Below are 22,301 nucleotides of genomic sequence, written 5' to 3' on the forward strand. Positions count from 1 at the left end.
AGTCCCGCTCAAATAGGCAGCGAACAATTATCAAATATTTCCACAATATAAGGAGGGGAAAAGGGTTTGTCACCACAACAATACCTTGTCAAGATTGCGCCCTCCCAGGTAGACTTGCACTGGGTAGCGAAGAAAAAGGGGGGTGGCCCTGCCCTGCCTCTTCCTGGCAATGACGGGCAAGGATGGGCCTGCCCTTGGCCCGGGAGCGCACCGCAAAGCGGGAGCCGCAATGAAATTTAAGGCCTCCTGGCACGCAAGATGACGTCAGCGCCTCTGGGCGCAGCGGCAGCAGAGGGCAGTCTAGGGGCTGTATTCTCCCCTGTGTTGCAGGTGAGATGCCGGTGGTTTGCTGTGCGGGTCCCACGAAGCGGGAGCCGCAATGAAATTTAAGGCCTCCTGGCGTGCAAGATAACGTCAGCGCCTCCGGGCGCGGCGGCAGCAGAGGGCAGTATGGGGCTGTAGCCCCCCCCCCCCCCGTGTTGCAGGTGAGATGCCGGTGGTTTGCTGTGCGGGTCCCCAAACACAACTAGCTATTCTGGATTCAACTTAAAGTGACACAATTAATATAGAAATACAAGAGAACAACAGTGCATAACACAGTCAACATGTAGTGGCCAATTGGAAGTGACATCATGGAACAGCTGCCCTCTGTGAGTGACCCAATGAGCAACTGCGAGCAGAGGATAGCTCAATGGTACACTGAAAAATAGGAGTTTATGGGCAGAATGTGAGTGACACTAGGACATATGAACACACCCAAGGGACCAGAGTGTCAAGCCATGACAAATCACAAACGGTGACTGGCACAGTGAGGAGGAAGGTACAAGGGCCAACTGAGTGACGAGTGGACACCTTAAAGAAAGGTTTACAAAAACCCTTCGTGAGTTTCACAATAAATAAAGTTCAATAGGGGCTACCAGAGTGACAGGATGAAATTGGACTTCCAGGGGCCAATCCTGAGTTTAAAAATTAATAAAATGTGGTCCACTGTGAAATGACACACTCCATCTATACATACTGAAATCACCTGTAAGTGGCACAATAGATGCTGACCTACAGTGACTTACCCAGAGTGACAGAATGGAAGAAGTAAAGACAGCAAATTGTCTGTGTTTTTGCAATTTTGTTTAACAACGTAAGTTTTTTTTCATTTCTATTTAATACCGCTGCCCACCCAAGTGATGACCACATGGTGCAAGTCCAAGATTCCGGTGGAAGGAAACTTCGGGACCACCTATGACAATGTTGACTCAACTGTGAACAAGTTGTCCTCTCAGTTCGAGATAAACATGGCTATGAAGGTACGGTTTATACCCTGAAAAGAGCCTTTCTCTTGCTACTGGCTCATCTTGCTTTCCAAATCTCCCATTTTCTCCTCACCTCTTGTGCTGTCTCCCCTTGATTCTGTACACACACACTTTCCCAGTGAACTTTTGCCCTTCATTGTCTGGCTTTGTCTAAAAAGGCCCATCCCAAGTAGAGAAAGATTGCTCTCTTCATCCAGTTCTGTATCACCAACAATAGACATTCCAGACTGTTCCTTTATTTGATAATGCCTGCTTCAGTATTGAGACCTTTTGTGACGTCATTCACCAGCTGGCCCCTTTATTGTTCTCCTTCTTGGTCACATTAGCCTGTTCCCTTGTGCCTCTTTCCAAACCGTGTTCTGAAAATGGTCGATCAGAGACATTGTTTAAGGATCACAAATGGGAGCAGTAGCTTCTGGTGGCCACCCATTGCTACCTCTGGCTCTGGACATGCAGTGGGAAGGCCAGAGTCAAAAGCCTGTGACATGCCGGCTCCGTCATAGCACAAAATTGTGATACCATTCCATATTGCTCTATAATGTATCAGCATCAAACCTTGATTCTGAAAGCTAAGGAGCCAGGCAGAGTGAGGTGGGAAACCAACACTAGGGCGTCGATTCCGATCCTGTAAAACCCGGGTACGAATGGTCGTACGGAGTGTATTCTCCGTACGACTCGTACCCGGGAAATCCTCCTTACAAAGCAGCAAGTACGATTCGTACAGAAATGCCATTTCCGTACGAATCGTAAAAATGTACGTACGGCGAAAAAAACCTCACAATTCTGATCCGGGACATCGCGTAGGTGACGTCCGGACGGAGTCAGGCAGCGTTTTACGGACCAGCTAGTACGATTTGTGCCTACGTCACTCCGCACGGCTTATTTTTTACAGCAGCCTAAAACTCCCGGGAAATTGAGGACGACGCGAAGAAGGAGAACCGGTACGCGACGGATAGCCATGGACCCCATCCTACGTGTCATCCCGGCCCTCCTAGCCTACGACCTGGTGCACCGAAACCGCCGTGCACACCGCAGAAGGTCAAAACAACACCCAGGGGCAAAGGGGGGGGGGGGGGGGGGCGAGGGGCAGGAAACATAACGCCTACCCAATTTAAAAATAATATATCCTGTACATACATTACCTCCAGGGTCTGGTCACTTCGGGGGGCGTGTCCACCAATCCCTGCGTACCGCCACAACGCAAGTGGACGTGGACACGTACCAGTCACCACAACAATGGTGGTACGGCCCGTACCCACGCCCTCAGAGCGTGGGTACGGTCCGTACCACCATTGTAGTGATGATGTAGGGGTACGCGTGGTACGGACCGTACCCACGGCCTCAGAGCGTGGGCACGGTCCGTACCACGCGTACCCCTACATCACCACAACAATGGTGGTATGGCCCGTACCCACGCCCTCAGAGCGTGGGTACGGTTCGTACAACGCGTACCCACTACATCACCACAACAATGGTGGTACGGCCCGTACCCACGGCCTCAGAGCGTGGGTACGGTCCGTACCACCATTGTAGTGATGATGTAGGGGTACGCGTGGTACGGACCGTACCCACAGCCTCAGAGCGTGGGTACGGTCCGTATCACCATTGTAGTGATGATGTAGGGGTACGCGTGGTACAGACCGTACCCACCCTATGAATGCGGGGTACGGACCGCATCACCCGTACCCCTAGGGCACCAGTACATTTGTGATACAAGGCGTACACACGCCACGAATGTTGTCATAGGGCCTGATGCAGCATATAACCAGTATATTGGGGTGTGTGTATGCCCAGGACAGCAGTGTACTGCACCAAGGGTGCGGGCGGTGGGTGGGTGGCTGCCTAGGATTCCCAGCAGTGGACAGAGACATGGGGGTGGGTGCAGAGGACTCCCAGCAGTGGACAGAGACATGTGTGGGGTGGGTGCCTATCACTCCCAGCAGTGGACAGAGACATGTGAGGGGTGGGTGCAGAGGACTCCCAGCAGTGGGCAGAGACATGTGTGGGGTGGGTGCCCATCACTCCCAGAAGGGCAGAGACATGTGAGGGGTGGGTGCCCATCACTCCCAGCAGTGGACAGAGACATGGGGGTGGGTGCAGAGGACTCCCAGCAGTGGACAGAGACATGTGAGGGGTGGGTGCCCATCATTCCTAGCAGTGGACAGAGACATGTGAGGGGTGGGTGCAGAGGACTCCCAGCAGTGGGCAGAGACATGTGAGGGATGGGTGCAGAGGACTCCCAGCAGTGGACAGAGACATGGGGGTGGGTGCAGAGGACTCCCAGCAGTGGACAGAGACTTGTGAGGGGTGGGTGCAGAAGACTCCCAGCAGTGGACAGAGACATGTGAGGGGTGGGTGCAGAGGACTCCCAGCAGTGGACAGAGACATGGGGGTGTGTACATCATTATCAGATGACCACAACTCCATGGGTGTATGTACGCATCCCTCATTTTCGACTATGTTGATAGTGCCATTACAACACATCACTGGCAGCAGTGTCCCACTCCCGTGAGGATGGATGTCTTTCCCCCACTACATGACACACCACATGTGGGTGTGAGGACAAATGACACATGCATACCCACCCCAGGCGGATGCAGCACAATACAGAGATCATGCCACAAGACTGTATAGTCATGTCAATGCCTACTAAACTAAGAGAGCCAAAGGGAACACACACACTGTCACGCACATCCCAGGACTGATAGGAATGTACAGGTGCTGGGACAGCCACCAAGATGTTGTCTCCCATGGAAGGAATAGGGTGGAGTTCCCACAGATACAATGCCCACAATTGTGAGTCAGGTGCCCAAATACCCTGCAGAACAAGTATCATATGTGTGCTAGGCTGGGATTACACACATGCATAGTTCGGAAAAGGGACAATTTTTCCATGAAGGCATGGCAACATACTCAATACACAAGTACAGTGACTACCAAGGATGGCACAGACGATGCAGCCGGAGACATTGCTGAGCAGGCATGGCCATAGTTGAAGGGATCCGTCACCAACAAAGGAAATGTAGACACAGGTCAGCACAACAATTGTGCAACTCCCTGCAGGAAAGATGTCAGGTGCCACAGAGGAAGGAACACTCCTTGGGACAATGTCTCCAAACACAAATAGCATACACGACCAAAGATTCTTTGCAGAGACCTTGTGATGGCACGCAGATACCATGGTCCACCCCATGAGCATCAGACTACCACTTTTCCCTGAAACCTAACACATTACCACAACCCCAACTCCTGGAGCATCAGCACCAACATCAATACCTGAAATGCAATAGTGTTCAAAGTAAAAAGAAAATGCTTTATTCAGCATTAAATTAAAAATGATTAAAGGACACTATTTACAAAGGCCAATGGCCAGTCCAGATCAGAATTCCTTTGGGGGGACACATGGCCACGCGTCTCCCCTAGCTTGCCTGCACATTAGAACCCTCAGGTTCGTCGACTGGGGGGGGGGGGGGCATCATGTGGGGAAGGACCAGGCACCGCAGGGACAGGAGGTGTAAGGGTAGGTGTGGTGGTGCAGGGATGGACGCCTCCACCACAGGGGGTGGGGCAGCGCCAAAGGTGGAGGTGAGCTTGGCGCTGCACACTTCTGCCAGGTCGTCCAGAGTATCCCCTGCACCCGAAGAAACCACAGGCACAAAGGAGGGAGGGGGGGGGTCGGAGGGATGGGGTGCAGTGCTACTGGGGGAGGGGGTGGACAGGGGGGGGGGACTCAACTTCCCTACCCGTGGAGTGCCTTGCCTGTTTGCGGGCTGGTGAGCCAGTGGGGCTGAGGCCTAGCACAGCCAAGTAGCTCTCCTTGTCAGACTGTGGGGCAGGGGAGTGCCTTTGGAGGGACTGGGTAGTGAGGCATGCAGACTCAGACTCTGGCTGCGTGTATGCCTGTGTGCCCCAGACCCAGTGGGTGTGCCTTTATCCCCCTGAGTGTGCGTGCCAGGAGGTGTGCGCTTGCCCTTACGTGTTGGTGTGCTGCCTGTGTCTGGTGGGGTGCGTGCTTGGGAATGTCTGGGTGTGCATGGGACAGGCATGGAAGTGGGAAGTATGGATGGGGCAGGGGTAGGGGGGGGGACGAAGCGCTGCAGGAGACTCACTGATGCCGTCAGTGAAGAGTCCATGGACCTCAGCAACATCCGTTGGTCAGACATCGCTGCTGACATGCCCTCCATGAACGACACCATCTGTGTCAGCAGTCTGGTGTGGCCATTGAGGACATTCAGCATCGATGTCTGCCCAACCTGCAACTCCCGCTGAATGTCCACAGACTCTGCAGTGAGGGCAGCAGGAGGGACAGGGGCAGGGGGTGCGGTGCCTGGCACGAAGGAGACATGGTGGTGCCCTGCACGGACAGAAGGGACCGGAGCAACTGGGAGGGCGGTGATGGAAATGGAGGAGGCGGTGACCGATGTTGTGCTGCTGCCAGGTGTTGTAGCAGCCTCCGCCCCCTCGAGGAGTTCAGCCTCGGACCCCGTCAGCATCGTAGTCGGTGTCGCCACCAGACAGGTCCTCCGCCTGACTCCCCTCGCCCTCCGTGCCACTTGCTCCCGCAGACTCGCCAGCAGTGGTGGCACCGGTGCTGGATCCCTCCTCCACGTCCGTGCAGGTGTCTCCCTCGGTGTTCTCCGATGATGCTGTGAGCAAGGTGGAGATACAGAAAATAATCAGTCACCTGTATACATTTGACACCTGAGTCCAAACAAAATATGTCACAGTGCACATCAGGAAATGCATCATGAGTAACATCTAGAATACTCCGCACATATGTAAGCCCTGCACTCCCCAGTTGGTTTACCCACCATGCCACTTGGAAATCAGGAAAATTAGGACACAACATCAAATAACTTGTAATCGAATTATACTGAGAAGCTAGTGTCTGGGAAAAGTTGGCCACAGCAAGACTATAAAGGCATGCTACCTCTTGTTCACTGTGAACAAAACAGTATCGGTGCACCCAAGGCCAAATAACAGACCTCAATGCTGAAGGTGTCCCCACACACAGAGACCTGTGAGTACTTTGTAAACCTAAACGAAATACATTGTGATCCCTTTGGAATCACAACATTTTTCACAATCTACATGTTCCGAAAGTGTGAATGTGCCACTTTGTGAACAGAACACATATGTGCCAGTATAAAAGAAGTCACACAAGGAGGTGCACCCAAAACTACATTTACAGTCATTGTATGAGCTGCCAGCCTTATTCAAATAAGCCACTGTTAGGAAGTAATGGGGTTTCAGCAAGTACATATACATGGCACCACGGCGGTCTGGATGACTTGACACTCGTAAGTTGGTATCAGCAACAACCAAGGACTTACCCAAATACAACCACACTGTGGGAACATGTATATGTATAATCGCAAAACAAGTGTTATTCGAACTGTGCCTTTCTTTTAAATGTGCCAGCGTGTCCCCGGAAAGTGTAAAGGTGGTTTCTTGTGCACTTCCTTGGGAGACATCTGTCATGCAGGCACATTATTGTCCTTCACAACAAAACATAAAAGTCAAGCATTGAAAAAATTGAGACATGCTGACAAGTGTAGTGAGTGCCAAGGTACAACACTTCTTGACTAACAACTTGAATCATGCCACCTGTCACATGGCCATCCGTACCATGATGACACAGTTGGAAACACATCTGACCCACTGCCTGTCATGTGGAGTGGCACACATGTCCAAACACAGGACAATGCATAAGCTAATGGGCCTGCAATTGTGTCGGAATAAGGGGCACCTGCACTGAGGTGACACCCTCATGGGAACCAAAAATGTCCACACAGATGTGAGCACACAAAGACCAAACTACGTAGCATCTGGACCACACACTGGTGCCAAATATGGATGAGCAGGAACCATGTATTTTAACTTTTGACACATGCTGCAAAGCACAAACATTAAACCCTGCACAACATGACTGGGTCACTGCACGTTGAGTGTCTGTCCAGACAATTATCACACACAGGTCAGACCTGGCAAGGAGACATAAGGTTTGGACATGTAGGCCTTGCCCGCACAAACCCCCCATACCTGAGACAATGTGATTGAGACAGATCAAGAAGTTACACCTATTCATCTGGGTTTACTAAAATGTGCATCAAGAATTCCTAAATGTACTCAACATCACCTCGTGAGGCTGCCAACACATATTTGTGACAAACAAACATCAACAGATAGTTGTACATAGACACACAGGCACTGGCCAGTGTGAGTATGCACAAGCCAAATGGGGTCACCCTGTACAGTGGACACATGTAGCACACTTTACATAAATAGAAATGAGGCCAGGGAACATTGCCACAGAGGCCAACCTATGCTGAACACACAGAGAATGGGCACAGTGTTGGATGACACACATGATTCCGAGGCAAGGGTGTCTCAGGGGACTGTAGTGGGCACACTGCTCCATGGTCCTGGAATGATCTGACTGTAACATGAGCAACCGTCCCGGCACTATGCATATCTCCCTCTCATGCACATCATGTTTGAGGCCACAACATCGGTCATGCATGCTGCAAGTCAGTTCATTTGAAACCTCACACTCCTATGTTGAGACTCAGCATCAGTGCCAACAAATATGGCCCCCAAATGACTGAACAGGGCATGGCACAGGCAAGGTACCAACACATGTCACAGACCACCCCCACACATGATGCAGAAAGCAGTGTGCACTTGGATTAACTGGCAGCCTAGATGACCATGTGCAATAGGGATTACACACAGACCAGGGAACACATGTCAAGGAGGGGAAGGGAGGAATAACAGCACCGGTTGACTTTGGGGAACAGGATATGCACTGCACATATAAACCTTGGCAGTGTATCCAGGCGACTGAGCACTTCCCAAAGCTGGTGACACACAGCAAACACACATGTACCTATCCCCTCCTTGCTGCTGTTTCTCCTGTAACTGCCTATCCATCTCAGGGAAGACCACCGCCAGGACACACTTCATCTGGTGGGTCAGGCGTTGGCGCCCGCCGTGGCGGCGAGTCCTCCAGCAGGACCCGGGCGATCCTCCTGGTCCAGCACCGGATGTCCTGCCAGCGTTTCCTCACTTGGGCTAGGCGCCGACTGCGACCCTCCACCGATATCACGGCCCTGACGGCCCGCTTCCATATCTTCCCCCTTCTCGAAGGCAGTTACCTGTGAGGATGACAAAGTGAGACAACATCACTACACCTGCTCCATGTCACAGAGACACACATTTTAAAATCTTTGATATGTTGAACAGGGCATAGTATGCTGCCAACGAATAGCACCTTTGTCATAGGGACATTAGCCTCTGTGGAAGCCCCAATGCAGTACATGGCATTGAAAGTACACAGGAGGCATGAGGGGTGCGACACACTCCCTGATCATGGCACTTACTGTGCATCACAAGCAACACCAGGCTGATGGACAGCACCTCAAAGCAGTCACATGCCACAGGCCACTGACGCAACCTCAGCAGAGTACACAGACACACACAGGCACAGATCAATGACCTGCCATTGCCAACAGCGGATACAAACCTCACTCTGCACATGTGCCACTTGCCTGTGGGGTGTCACAGGTGTGGGGCTAGCTCAGCAAGTCAGACACACAGCACGGCTTACTTCTCACATCAGATGGGTAGAGATGTTGCCTCCTCCATGCAGCTGTGGTGCAACACTCCACATAGACACTCACCCACATGACAAGGAACATTCACACACATCAATGTCCAGGGGGTGTACACATCATTTGGACACTCTCACCACAGCTCCACTCAACTCACACACATCTGTGGGTACAGTCACCTGTCACACCGGGGGGACCACTGAATCACCTCAGGACTATAGAACAAAAGTGGCCCAAAGGATTAGCCAGGCTGAATGTGCCATGCACTATGCAGTGAATGTCACAGTAAGCACAATGCAAGTGAGGAGTGCACACATGAACTACATCATGCTCTGCATGAGAGACATACACCATTCCCCCCCCCCCCGGGACCCACTCTAAACAACATTGCATGTCTGTCACACTTGGACACAATGCCAGAAATGACAGTCACAAAAAAGGGGCACAGTCAAAGGTAGTGGAGTCAGCACTCACCTGCTCCCCTGGTCTCCCATACAGGCTGGGGTACTGTGGGAGGATGACATCAAGCAATGCCTCATTCTCCTCTTGGGTGAAAGGCTGGGCCCTCTCCACAGACCTTGACATGGTGCCAGAGGAAGCACAGACAGCAGCATTGGTGTTGACTGAAAGGTTGTGCAGGCAAGTGCCCTCTCATGGGTTTGGCCTGACTTATATCTGCCTTGCTGGGGTCTTTCATTTACAGGAGTACAGAGTGATTGGTCAGACTCATTATCATCCTACGTTTCCTCCAATCCCTCCAATCCCTTTAAACATACACCAGTGACAGCATTTGCATGGTTCAAATTAGCAGCATCATGTCAAGTCAACAACCACTTTGCAACATTGTATTTTATGGCCAACTTACTTTCCAAGGCCACCTGATGGAACAATTTGAACAGAAAACTCGGTATCCATGACAACCAGCATGCATTTAGGGCCTATAACTTGTCCCCTATGTAATTTTCAAATCCCCACACAGGTACTACCAGTGCCTACACGTACATGTACAACTAGTGCGTACACGTACATGTACTCCCAGTGCCTACACGTACGTGTACAACTAGTGCGTACACGTACGTGTACTGAGGTAGTACACGTACGTGTACTCCCAGTGCCTACACATATGTGTACGCACTAGTTGTACACGTACGTGTAGGCACTGGGAGTACATGTACGTGTACAACTAGTGCATACACGTACGTGTACTAAGGCAGTACACGTATGTGTGTACGGCCCGTAACACGTGTGCTCCTACAGCACCACTACTATAGTGCTACGGACCGTACCCACGCCCTCAGAGCATGTGTACGGTGCGTTTCACACGCTTACACTGGTGATAGGGGGCGCACACGTAATCAATGGAGGTGTCAGACTCGCACAAGGCTGTACATCAAGTCATTGTCATTGCAGTCCTGCATGTGCAGGGCCTAGGTGTGTCAGGCAGTGATATTGCACAGGTCTCCTCATGTTTAAGCACAATAGATGTGTGATGACCTGTGTACACATGTCATGTGTGATGGGGCACTATGTGGCACACTTCCCCTTCACACTTTGCACATGTGTGCATGTAGTACAAACGTGTCAAGCACAGCATCACTGGTATGGCACAGTCACCAACACCCGCAAATGTCCCCTGATGCCAGGGACAGGGACACTGATAACGGACATTTAACGACCAGCGTGCCACGATGTGACTATGTCATGTGTTCCCATGAGCTGGCTGTTGTTGTCCCGCCAACTGCATCTGCTGTTGCTGCATCCAACATGTGACGGTGTGTAGATGGGCATAGCACACATCTACGCACACCATGCCACATATGGAATCCCACGTAACGTGTGTCTGTATGCATCGAACATGTTATTTCGACATGAGGACATATCTGCTTTGTCTCAATGTCTGTGTTTTCAGTTTTCACGTGTACCCCTTCATCGCAATGTGTGTGATCTGTACATTCGACCTTCCATGTGACCTGTGCGTCTAGCTTCCGCCAGCTGTCTGTATGAGATGACATCCTTCAAATGAAGATATGTGGATGTATGTCACTCCTGTGATCTCTCTGGCTGTTCACTTACACTGGCCCACAGCTCGTTTCAGGGCATGTCATGTAGACTTGACAATCAATGGGTGTAGCTGGCTTTTCGTAGGAGTATCACCTGGCTGGCATACGTGTCCTGGATGTATTGCACAGACCAGACTCTGTATTTAGCAGATGTGTAGTAGCAGTTGAGCATGTGCTCAGTTCATTGACATTGATGTTGTTATGTACTCACTCTTCGTTATTCATTCCAATTTTCTGCAGGGCACCGCCTCTCCCCCGACCAATGCCAGACTTGGGTGCCATGAGGGAACGTGCATGCATAAGATGTTACCGCTACTCGCAACAGTTGATTGAGAACTTGACCGCAAAGCTGGAACCACACCTCCAACCGCGACACAGGTATCCTACTGCGCTGACCCCCAAGATGAAGGTGATGGCAGCCCTACATTTTTTTGCTACCGGTACGTTTCAATTCACCATAGCTGATGTTGGTGGCATGTCACAGACAATGTTCAGCCACGTCCTGCATGATGTTTTAGAAGCCATGTTGGAGCACCTGGATGAATTCATCCATTTTCCGACTCGAGAGCAGTTGACAGGTGTCAAAGGTGAGTTCTATGCCCTGGGAGGAATGCCCCATGTAATTGGGTCCATTGATGGGACACATGTGGCTTTGGTACCACCACAGGCACAGGAGGTAGCCTATTGCAACCGTAAACATTATCACTCTATTAATGCCCTTGTGGTGTGTCTACCTAACATGCTGATTTCCCATGTCTGTGCACGTTTTCCAGGGTCAGCACACGATGCCTACATCATGAGGCGTAGCAGGGTGCCACAAATGATGCTGCGGTTGCACAACGAACAATCATGTCTTGTAGGTGGGTATACTCTGTTTGTCCTGTGTTTAGCGGTATCTTTGTATCTTACGGCATCTCCTGACCCACTTATTTACATGATGTTTCCATGTAGGGGACTCTTTCTATCCCAACATGCCATGGCTGATGACGCCTCTACGCAACCCCAGAACAGCTGCAGATCACCGTTACAACAACGCCCATGGGCAGACGACGCGAGTGATTGAGAGGACGTTTGGGCTCCTGAAGAGCCGATTCCGGTGCCTTCACAAGACAGGCGGGTCCCTCCCATATGCACCGGTGAAGGTCTGCAAAATCTTCCTCGTGTGCTGCATGCTGCACAACATGGCAGTGGAGAAGGCAGTGCCACTCATCCTGGATCCGGATGAGCAGGAACATCCACCCGTGGAGGATGAAGGGCTTGGTCACGAGGCAAGTGAGGAGGAGGAGGAGGACATCCGGAGTCAGCTCATACGCAACTTCTTCTCATGATGGTGAGTCCCTGGGTCTGAGTGTGCACGCTTGGAGCCTTGTGTGGCATGTGTTGCAATGTGTGTGTCCAGCTGACTGTATGCTAAGTGACTTAGAGGTGTGTTCAGATGTGAAACTCGAGTGATGATGTCATTCCACACATTTTAGGTGAGACACTCAATTTTAAACTAGCATGGTTACAAACTTATTCCTGTAGAGTAAATGACCATGCATGCGGATGACAATCTTGTCAATGACTTCTTGTGTGTCTGTCATCCCCAGGTAGCTGCGCATGCTGTCTGCTTGTGTCATCGTTGGCCTCCTGCTATTCCTCATGAGTATTGCAACGTGTGCTGAATCAGCGTCCCATGCACGGACATGGTGAAAAGTCTTTTTGGGTAAGGATTGCTGCAAGGCTTTTTGAGGGTGGTAGGTGTTTGGAATGTGTGGGCACTGCTCCTATGCATGTTGTGTTATTATGCATACTTGTCGACTCACCATGGAGCACATGACATGTTGCATAACTCCCATGATTTGATAGTCACCCTTCGTGACAGTCATCTGTAATGGGATTGTGGATTCTGATGAAGGCATCAATGTGTGTAAAACTTCCCACTGAAACATACAGGATGCTACGGGTGGACATAGTGTGGAACATCCCCATAAGAGGATCAATGGGGAATTGCAGCCTCTCCGTGTGCAGCAGGGGGTGTTTGGCTCACCCCCTTCACTTGTGTGCCAGTTCACTGGATTTACAGCATCTGTGTTGTGAAGGGGGTGTCCAGTGTGGGTCCCCCATGTTCAGCCAAATGACCTGTGAGTCTGTTCATATTGATTCATTTCCCTAGGTGTGAGCCTGAGTAATAAAGGTGTTCCTCACCCTCCAAGGTGCCTCATCTCTGTCAATGCAGGTCTCTTGCCACTTTGCATGCGGCATCTCTGGCATAGTTGTCAAAGATTGTGCATATGAGTCTATGTGTAGTTTAGCAACATGCATGCAGTTCTTCATGGATTGGAATCTCTATTGTGCATGAAGTCCATGGTTGGGTATGTATTTGGGCATGTTGGTCACCACAACGGGCCGTCAACACCTGCTGAGGGTGTGTCTCCTGTGCGCAGCTCGGCCTTCAGTTTCCTGATCCTGTGTCAGTCATCTTTGGTGATTGTGCATCCATTGTCTCTGGGTGTGCCATGGGAAACCGGACACTCCTTCCTTTACATACACCTGTTGCAGTTGTCCTTTCTGACATCCTTGTCTTTGTGTGCAACTTGTGGCATAGTTTCCAGGACATGCCGCCTGCTGCTGCGGCCCCTGCAGCAAGGGCACACAAAGTTGCCGGATTCGGCAACACACACACCGCAAAGATGCTCCTCCCTTCCTCCCTCCATTCATTTGGCTGGTATCAGCTTGTCTGTGCCACTGTTGCGGCCACGCGGTGCCAAAGGCTGGACCGTCAGCGCATGCAAAGTGCACATTGCATGACCCTCATGTCCTTGCATGACCCACATCACACTACAATCTGATGTTGCAGCCACCCTCCAAGCAATGTCCATCCGATAATCTACTGCCTGCTCTCAGGCATACCCTAAGCGCACACACGCCACCTTTGCATGATGAGTGTGCAACTCCAACTGCCTACACAGCGCTGCCCCGCATTCCAGGCCCTGTCACACCAACCAGGTCATGTCCCTCCTACTCCCCACCGGCTCCATACACCAGCAAGGCCATGGGAGTGGGACTCAAGCCTTCAGCATGTAGTATAGTGGCGTCATCTGGCCCATGGATCATCTCTCAGCGTGTCAATCTTCAATGTGTCCAGGACCCCCCTCTTTGCCATCACATGCACACAGCACCTCATCATCATCTCGTATGCCATTGACAGCCAGGTGCTCCTCACCCTCGCCAAAGACGCAGCCATTGCCAGTTCCAACATTCAAGAAGGCATGAGATCAATTGATGAATGGCTGAACATCAGCCACCTGAGGCTGGACTTGTACAGGACTGAGGTAATCATCTGAGGATTGTCCCCTTACAGCTGGGTCAACTGCTTGTGTCCCACCCGCAAGAGCCCTGCACAAGCACCCAGTGGCCACGCACACAAGATGGTGTGCATCATGGATTTGTCACTCACATTTGCCATGCTAATCAACAGCATCTGTACCTCAGGGTGCAACACCCTCTGCATGGTGCACATGATCCACAGATAGCTCCACTCCAAGGAAAGACAGACCATCCCCCAGGTCCACGACAACAGCCGTGTCAACTACTGCCCCGCCCTCAACGGAGCAAGTACATCCAAACTCCAGGGAAACTTGTCCACATGCAGGGTGCATCTGCACACCTCAGCTTCAACATCCGGCACCCCAGCCACATCAACGTCCACCAGAGATCGCTGCAAAGGATCAGTGTCTGCTGCAGGATGACCTTCAGCCTCCTCACCCACACTCAGGAGGCAGTCCACAACCCCAGCCCCAAACCAACCTTGGACGTCTGTCATCCGACACCCCGTTGGGCCATCTCCGTGCATCCAACCTTGCCCTGGCCACCATTCTTCACATCCACCGTACTCCAGCATGCAGGACATGGTTCTCCCACATGGCCAAACATACCTGGTACTCCCTCCCCGTGAACATCCACATGAGCCATGACCTCTACGCATTAATGATACTCTTCCAAATTGGTCTGTCCGCACAGTATTGCAAGCCCCCCTCAGCTGCTTGAGGCCATCACGGGTGAGTATTGTGCTCCATGTCTGTATTGGATGATACATTGTGACCCATGTGTGTCCTGTACCAGACTCAGATCCCAGGGTATGGATGGCTGGAGTTATTTCAACACTCAGGCATAGTTTGACATTTCCCCACACGTAGGTTGTGTACTCATGCATAATGACTGCAACATATAAGTAAAGAAATTAAGATTTATTCTCGGTGGGAGGCGTGTTTTAGTGTGGACAAATAGGTGCTATACAGTGGGCATAGAATGCAAAGTTCACAGGGGGAGATGGGATCCTTTGCATTTGAAGTCATCAGAGTCCAGACCACAGTGTTGGTCATCATTGGCCAGACTGTGACCAGCAAGTCCATGTGGCAGAGAATGTCATTGGATGAGGTGCTGCTGTTGCGCCAGAGGGCCAGGTGCCAGGCCAGGTGACCTGGGAGATGTGGATGGTCCGCTGCCTCTCACGGTCTTTTCCGTGGACGACCCACCTTCCTCACGGGACACTCAGATGCAGGCCTTGACGATGTGTGTGATGCTCCGTCGGACGATTCCTCCTCCTCCTCCCTCCCTGTGGCTGGTGGTGGTCTTCGCCTGGGGGCACAGGGAGGGTTGCCCATGTTTTTGGCAATCCGACGGAGTGAACGGCTCATGTCCGTTTGCACCGCCAGGAGCTCAGCCAGTCTTGCCTCCATCCGTCCTTGGTGTTGTTGTTGACTGGCATGTTGCTCGGCCTGCAGGTTCTTCATCTCGTTGAGGGTCGCCACTACCTGGCTGATGCCCCTGGTGTCACGCCGGTATGTGTCCAGGATGTGGCGTATGTGTGACATACCGGTTCCCTCAGCTGGCTGGTCAGGTTTGCGCCTCCGCCTGCCTCCACTCCCACCACCCCTGCCCACACGAGCCTGGCCTGCCGTTGTGGGCACATCGGGTCTACAGGACCCGAGGGATGGCATTTGCGGGGTTGCCTGCCTCCTCCTGGGTGCCCGGAGAACCTTGTCCCTCCTGGTCTGTTGTTCAGTGCGAGCAGGGCTCCTGGGTGTCTCCTGGGATGTGGCAGGAATGGGGGGGGGGGGGGGGGGGGTTGGCACAGATGTACCTGATGCAGGTGCTGCAGGGGCTTGGGCACCAGAGGGTCCAGGTTGGTTGGGGTCATCCACGGAGTGGTGAGAGTCGTCGCTGCCGGTGGGATCATCTTCACGCCGAGCCTGGGACTGTGATTCTTCCCCCCCCATTGTTGGGAGGAGATCCATGACGTTGCCCTGTGTGTGAGAGAGAGACAATGTTAATGCTGTTTCATGCCTCATACATGTTCAAGTTGGCACAGTTCCTCCAGGTAGTTGGATATGCCTAGCATTCCTCCCAATGTCCACTTGGGGATGGGTATGTTGCGGGGGACAGATTGATATGTTCTCCTGAGTGTTTGACCTGTCGATTTTTGTCTAGGATGCTTATTTGGCTATAGATTGATCTTGTGTCACATGTCCATTGTGAGAGTGGGTAAATTCGTTGCCTGCCCCGGGGGTGTGTGCTTGTGTAAGAGGGGGGGGGGGGGTGTGACAGGGCCTGCTGTTGGGTGTAGTGTGAGTTGGCATTGGGTCTCCCAGGTGATGTGTCTGTCCCCTCATGGTGCATGCTGGCATGACAGTGAGTGTGAGTTCCTGTGTTAGATATCTGAGCTTGTGGAGTTGGTGTTTGAGTGTACAGTGGTCACAGGAGGGCCTTGTGCTGCATACAGCAGGGCCAAGTGTCAGCTACCTTGTCAGTACTTTGCCAGTCCCTGTGCATTGGGCATGGTGCATGGGTATGTACCTGGGCCATATGGGCTGAGGGCAATGGTGTCTGCTTCTGAGTTGCACAATGTGTTTTGTGAGCCCCACCCTCACAGCATCCCGGACATCCAGTCTTGGGTTTGTGGTTCGTGTAGCCTGGGACATGGCATGGCCTTGCTTTGTGAATGGGGCATGGACATGTTAGTGGCATGAGCGTGGTTTTTGAGTGTGGTTGTGTCCGGTGAGGGTTTGGGGGTAGTTGTATGCATTTGGTGTATTTGGGGTGTGGATGCCATTACCCCCCATGTTACGCAAGTTGTTTGTGTACTCACCAGGCTCTGCGACTCCTTCGACTCCGTGTACTCCCACCGGCGGAAGCAGGGCCATCACCTTCTCCTCCCAGGGATGGTAATGTACCGGTCTGCGGGGCAGCCCACCTCCAGTGCTGTTGCTCTGGGCGTAGTCCTCGTTCATTTTGCGCTTGACTGCCCTCCGCAGATCGTACCACCTGGCTTGGCATTCATGCCTGGTCCTTCTGATGGGCGCAACAGCATTCACCCTATCGACGATCCTCTGCCACATGCGTGATTTTTCAGCTATGCTGGTCTGTCTGACCAATGTTCCAAAGAGCTGTGGCTCGACTCTGATGACTTCGTTGACAAGAATGTCCAGCTCCTCCCTTGCGAACTTTGGATTCTTGTCTGTGGGCATGGTGTAGGCTGTGGATGGTTGTGGGTGTGTGGGTGTGAATGTGACGGTGTGGGTCTGAATGTGAAGAGGGGCTCTTTGTGAAGGAGGTTGTGTGAAGGTATGTAAGTTAAGGTGTATGGGTGCAGTTGTTTGTCTGTGGGGTCTGGCAGCAGTGGGTCTGTTGCAAAGGCTCATGGTTTGTGTGTGTGGGCCTTTTTTATTGGTCCATTTGTGGGTGTGGCTGGGTTTGAAATTTTGGTGGGTGTGTTATAAGAGGTGGTTGTGAGTTTGGGCCTCTGTTTGCCTGTTTGGATGTGCCAGGTCAGTCATTGATATGTATTTTCTCATGTAGACGTGTTATGTGGTGTTGTGCGAGTCGAATTGACCCTCCTTGTTCTGTTTTACAGTGTCCTGGTTCAGTACGAGTCTTTTTCGCGTAGGTAAGGTGCGTACATACGCGATGTTGGTGTACCGTGCTCTATCTGCAATGTTGTTGTAAGGTCTGTACATACGCGATGCTGGATGAGGGTGCTGGGGTACAGTGTTGGGGTACGGTGTGTACAGGTACGGTGCTGGGGTACGGTGCGTACAGGTACGGACCTGAGTTATGGTGCGTACATGTACGGGGCTGGGGTATGGGCCTGGTGTACGGTGCGTACATGTACGGTGCTGGGGTACGGGCCTGGGGTATGGTGCGTACATGTACGGGGCTGGGGTACGGTGGTGGGATACGTTGCGTCCAAGTACGGGTCTGGGGTATGGTGCGTCCAAGTACGGGGCTGGGGTACGGTGGGTCCAAGTACGGGGCTGGGGTACGGTGCGTACAGGTACAGTGCTGGGGTACGGTGCTGGGTTACGGTGCGTACAGGTACAGTGCTGGGGTACGGGGCTGGGGTACTGTGTGTACATGTACGGGGCTGGGGTACGGTGCGGACATGGGGGGTACGGTGCTGCCATACGGGGGTGCGGTGCTGACATATGCGGGGGGAGGGGGGCTGTACGACTTGTATCCCGGGCACTAGTTTACCCGGGTACATGAGTGGTACTGCGTTCGCTCCGTACGGGGCCTTTTGCATGCGGTTGTGGATTCGGACGGGCGGTACGGATCGTTCTTGCGCGCTCGGACTTCAGTTTTACAATTGGTACGTAAAACAGTCCGGCTCCCTCTCGTACCCTTTTCCCGAAGCGATTCGTATGTATTTTTCACGTACGAATCGTACTTCTCCGGTTGTATGGGACTTGTACGATTCGTACGTAAAAATATACGGATACGAGTCGTACGGAATTTTTTTTTTTAACGGATCGGAATCGGCACCTATGTGAAGAGTTTATGCAGAGAGGAAGGTTACTTACATCATGTAGTAGCAGCGATTCAAATAACACCCTTCATTACTAACTGAGAGTTGCTTCCTCGATCTACAGGTGTTCCTACAGTCTCTGTGATAAAGAGCCAGGCCACAGCCTAGATCAGAGGTCTCGCTTACATTGGTCTATACCAGTGATACTCAAAGTACAGCCCGGGGGCCGCATGTGGCCCTCCTGACCTTTACATGTGGCCTCCTGGTCAAGAGCAGCACTGGGCTAAAGTTTATGTGACTCAGCTCTAACATAAAACATATGTTAAATAAACCGGCAAGCATTTATTTAAAGGTTAATTGGAAATAAAGAAAGGAAGTAGCTAGGGTGTCCTAAACCACTTAACTTTAGGAACACCATCATTTATAAAAACATCTTGCAGTAAAAGTAAGATAAAATCTGTTAATAATTCATTAACAGGCAGAACCGTTTCAGCTTAGTACATAAGATTATCAGTGCATTGAGAAGTCTTTTATTGTTTTTAAAGTGATATTTTTCAAACATTAATTGAGAAACATTAATTCTTCCCTCCACCCTGATCACAATGCCAATAGTGTACGAAGACGCAAGTCAGTTGTCATGTGTGCCTTTTGGGGGCTGGGGTTTCTATGATACATGAACAGCATATAGTTAATTAAATCAAACACTGAAGAAGACTTTGTACAGCAGACATCCTAAAGTCATATTTTGTTGTTTTTATGTGCTGAGGAAAAAAAGAGGAGGGAAAGTCAAATACATTTTTTACCTAGGATCACACAGTTTGGTTAAGTGGAGAAGCCGAGATTAATCCTACGTTTTTGGTTTCACATTGTGCAATGTCAGACACTAGATGCATACGCCTACCTTCCCTTATACCCAGCTTATCACAAACCCTTCCCAAAACCTAAACTGCCACCTCGCTAGTATCAATGCGGCACTTGGTCAAGTCACAGATCAAATTTGTGGCCCCTGGGAGAATGTTTGTGAGTATCTATGTTCTATACCTTCACCTGCACCACTCTATAGTTTCTCCTTGCTCTTGACACACACACACAAAGACACAAGCTCCATTAACTCTATATCTCCAATGTATTTTCTGCTGGCAGAAAGAGGAAAGGCCCAAGATCCCAGATGTAAACATCTCGCCCCCGGAAATGATGGATGAGGTGAAATCAGATGTAAATGATAGGAAGACGAAACTGAACAAAATGCTATTCCTAATACAGGCTATCCTGGCAATCAGTGTCCTCCTCGTCTTTATAGCGTGAGTATTTAACGACACTGAACCCATTCTTCAGGCTCTAAGCCGAGGGCTCTTTGCAATGTGTGTATGGAAGAAGTGAGATTGAAGAGAAGGCTGAGATAAAGAGACACTCAGTATGCCGCTGTCCTACCAGGAGTCAATACTGGGAACCGCGGTAGGCGTCATTATGGACTGACCAGACGAGAGTCAGCGGTCGATATCGAATTTCCCCAATAGGAGTCAGTGTCAGAGTATGTATCAGAGCTGACAAAGACTTTGTGGCCGATTAGGGATGCCCTAAATATTTCTCCAACTTGGTTAGCATTACCACAATCCCAAAAAAGATTTAAAGAGTGCTTGTATGAACTTCTTGGAGACTAGCAGACTTTCCTAAAACATCAGCAAACCGTCTGTTAGAGAGAATCAAATGTTATTGATACAATCGGGGATACAACCTTATTTATTAAATGTGGAGGGGAGTTACGACAGGATGTTATTGACACACTTTCGTCTAGGCAACTTTTTTAGAATGGTTACATTTCCAAATATGAATGATTGGTCACGCTCTTTAGGTCTCTGCCCATGCAACGATATATCAACCCAGACTGCCATTCACATTATGTTTTTCTGTAAATTGTATACACTATTACGGAAAAGTTGGATCTTGCCTATCTTAAAAGAGTTAGGTTTGAGACAATGCCGCCCGCGCTTTTTAAATTACATCTTTTAGATGATGACATTTTTATTGATTGTTTAGCTAAATACATGAGGGGTGTTAGATGCAGAAAAACAATGCAATTTCTCTTTCTTCTTTATTGCGAAATGATTCCATTTATATACACTTGTGTGTCAACGGACGTGTATGAAATGATGCTACAGCTTTACTTTAATTGAAGTTATTTTAAATGGTTTGCAAAAGCATACACACGATATGTTTCTATATATATATATATATATATATATATATATATATTATCTACTGGCGGTCGCCAGTAGATAGTTATAGTTAGGACCACGTTTCCATAGGAAATCCGCAACATTCTATTTGGAATAACTTTGGCGCTGGTCGACGAGTCCTCGCGAAATTTTCAAAATAGGTGGGGCGCTATGCTCCGCTCTTACCCTGAAAGTCTCGGGGGGATTCGTCAAGCGGGGGCTGAGATAAAAGGGGGGTCCCAAAACGCGTTTTTCCCATGCATTTTTCCATAGGACCTTTAGACACAGCTACAGACCGAACGGCTGAACAGAGTTACTTGAAATTTGGCAGAGAGGTAGTCTACAGGTCAAGGAAGTGCCTTTTGTAGGTTTTGTGTAAATCTGTTCAGTAGATCCTGAGAAAATAGCCTTTAAACCAATATATATATCTGTGGCAGCTTACGGTGCGCTTACGGTGCGCTTACCGTACGCGTACGGTGCCGTGCGCGAGCGCGATTCTGATTGGCTGTTAGATCTTAGTAAACATTCGAATCGGTCGAAACCAGGAAGCGGCGTCCGCCATTTTCTATCTCGCACTCTGAGGGGGAGGAAGAAAAACAAAGACAAAAAACATATAAAGGGGCTGTTTAGACTGCTCCCAACCACCTAGCCTTGATGAAGGTGTCCTCAAAGAATCCCCAAGGCCAAAAATTCAATTTTAATTTTTTTCGTAAAATCGCCGATTACGCTTACCGTACGCGTACGGTTAAATAATTGAGAAAAAAAAAAAATATCCATATTCTCCACACCCCGTGTGCAAAGTGTGCCCGAAGGGCACCATTTGTACATGGAATATATTTAAACCGTTGCACTACAAAAAATCAAACATTACCTTTCACAACGAAGCGCATAATATGTCCTCCATGTGCGCACGGTGCGCGAAGCGCATCGTGCGTACATGGCCCATCCAGCGTAACGTGGGCACGCGGTGCGCGTAGCGCACCGCGTGCCCACCCTGCGTGCACGGCACTAACTGCGTAAAGTGGGCGCGCGGTGCGCGAAGCGCACCGTGCGCGCACGGAACAAACTGCGTTAAGTGGGCGCGCACGCCACGAATGGCGTAAAGTAACTTAGCATTTAAAAAACAGTACAAATTCACTGAAAAAACCATAGGTTTCACACACGTTATAGTTAGGAATTAGCATTTAAAAAACCTTGCAAATTCACTGAAAAAAACATAGGTTTCACACATGTTCTAGTTAGCTGGACATTTTACTGATAAAAAACCAATGAAATCCCCCCGTTATAGTTAGTGCAGGCAACTATAACTCGCGTGACCG

At 50.5% G+C, this 22,301-nt stretch overlaps 1 protein-coding gene across 1 annotated transcript in view; it reads left to right on the forward strand.

The window, feature by feature from the left end:
* DCST1 (DC-STAMP domain containing 1) overlaps nt 1-22,301 on the forward strand; it is a 249,222-nt gene that overhangs the window by 112,286 nt on the left and 114,635 nt on the right. The window contains exons 12-13 of the mRNA XM_085637022.1: nt 1,180-1,301; nt 19,910-20,067. Coding sequence (XP_085493148.1) covers nt 1,180-1,301; nt 19,910-20,067 — 280 coding nt within the window. The remainder of the gene's footprint in view (nt 1-1,179; nt 1,302-19,909; nt 20,068-22,301) is intronic.

The sequence above is a fragment of the Triturus cristatus genome, chromosome 12, assembly GCF_964204655.1.
Source record: "Triturus cristatus chromosome 12, aTriCri1.1, whole genome shotgun sequence".
Taxonomy (NCBI): Eukaryota; Metazoa; Chordata; class Amphibia; order Caudata; family Salamandridae; genus Triturus; species Triturus cristatus.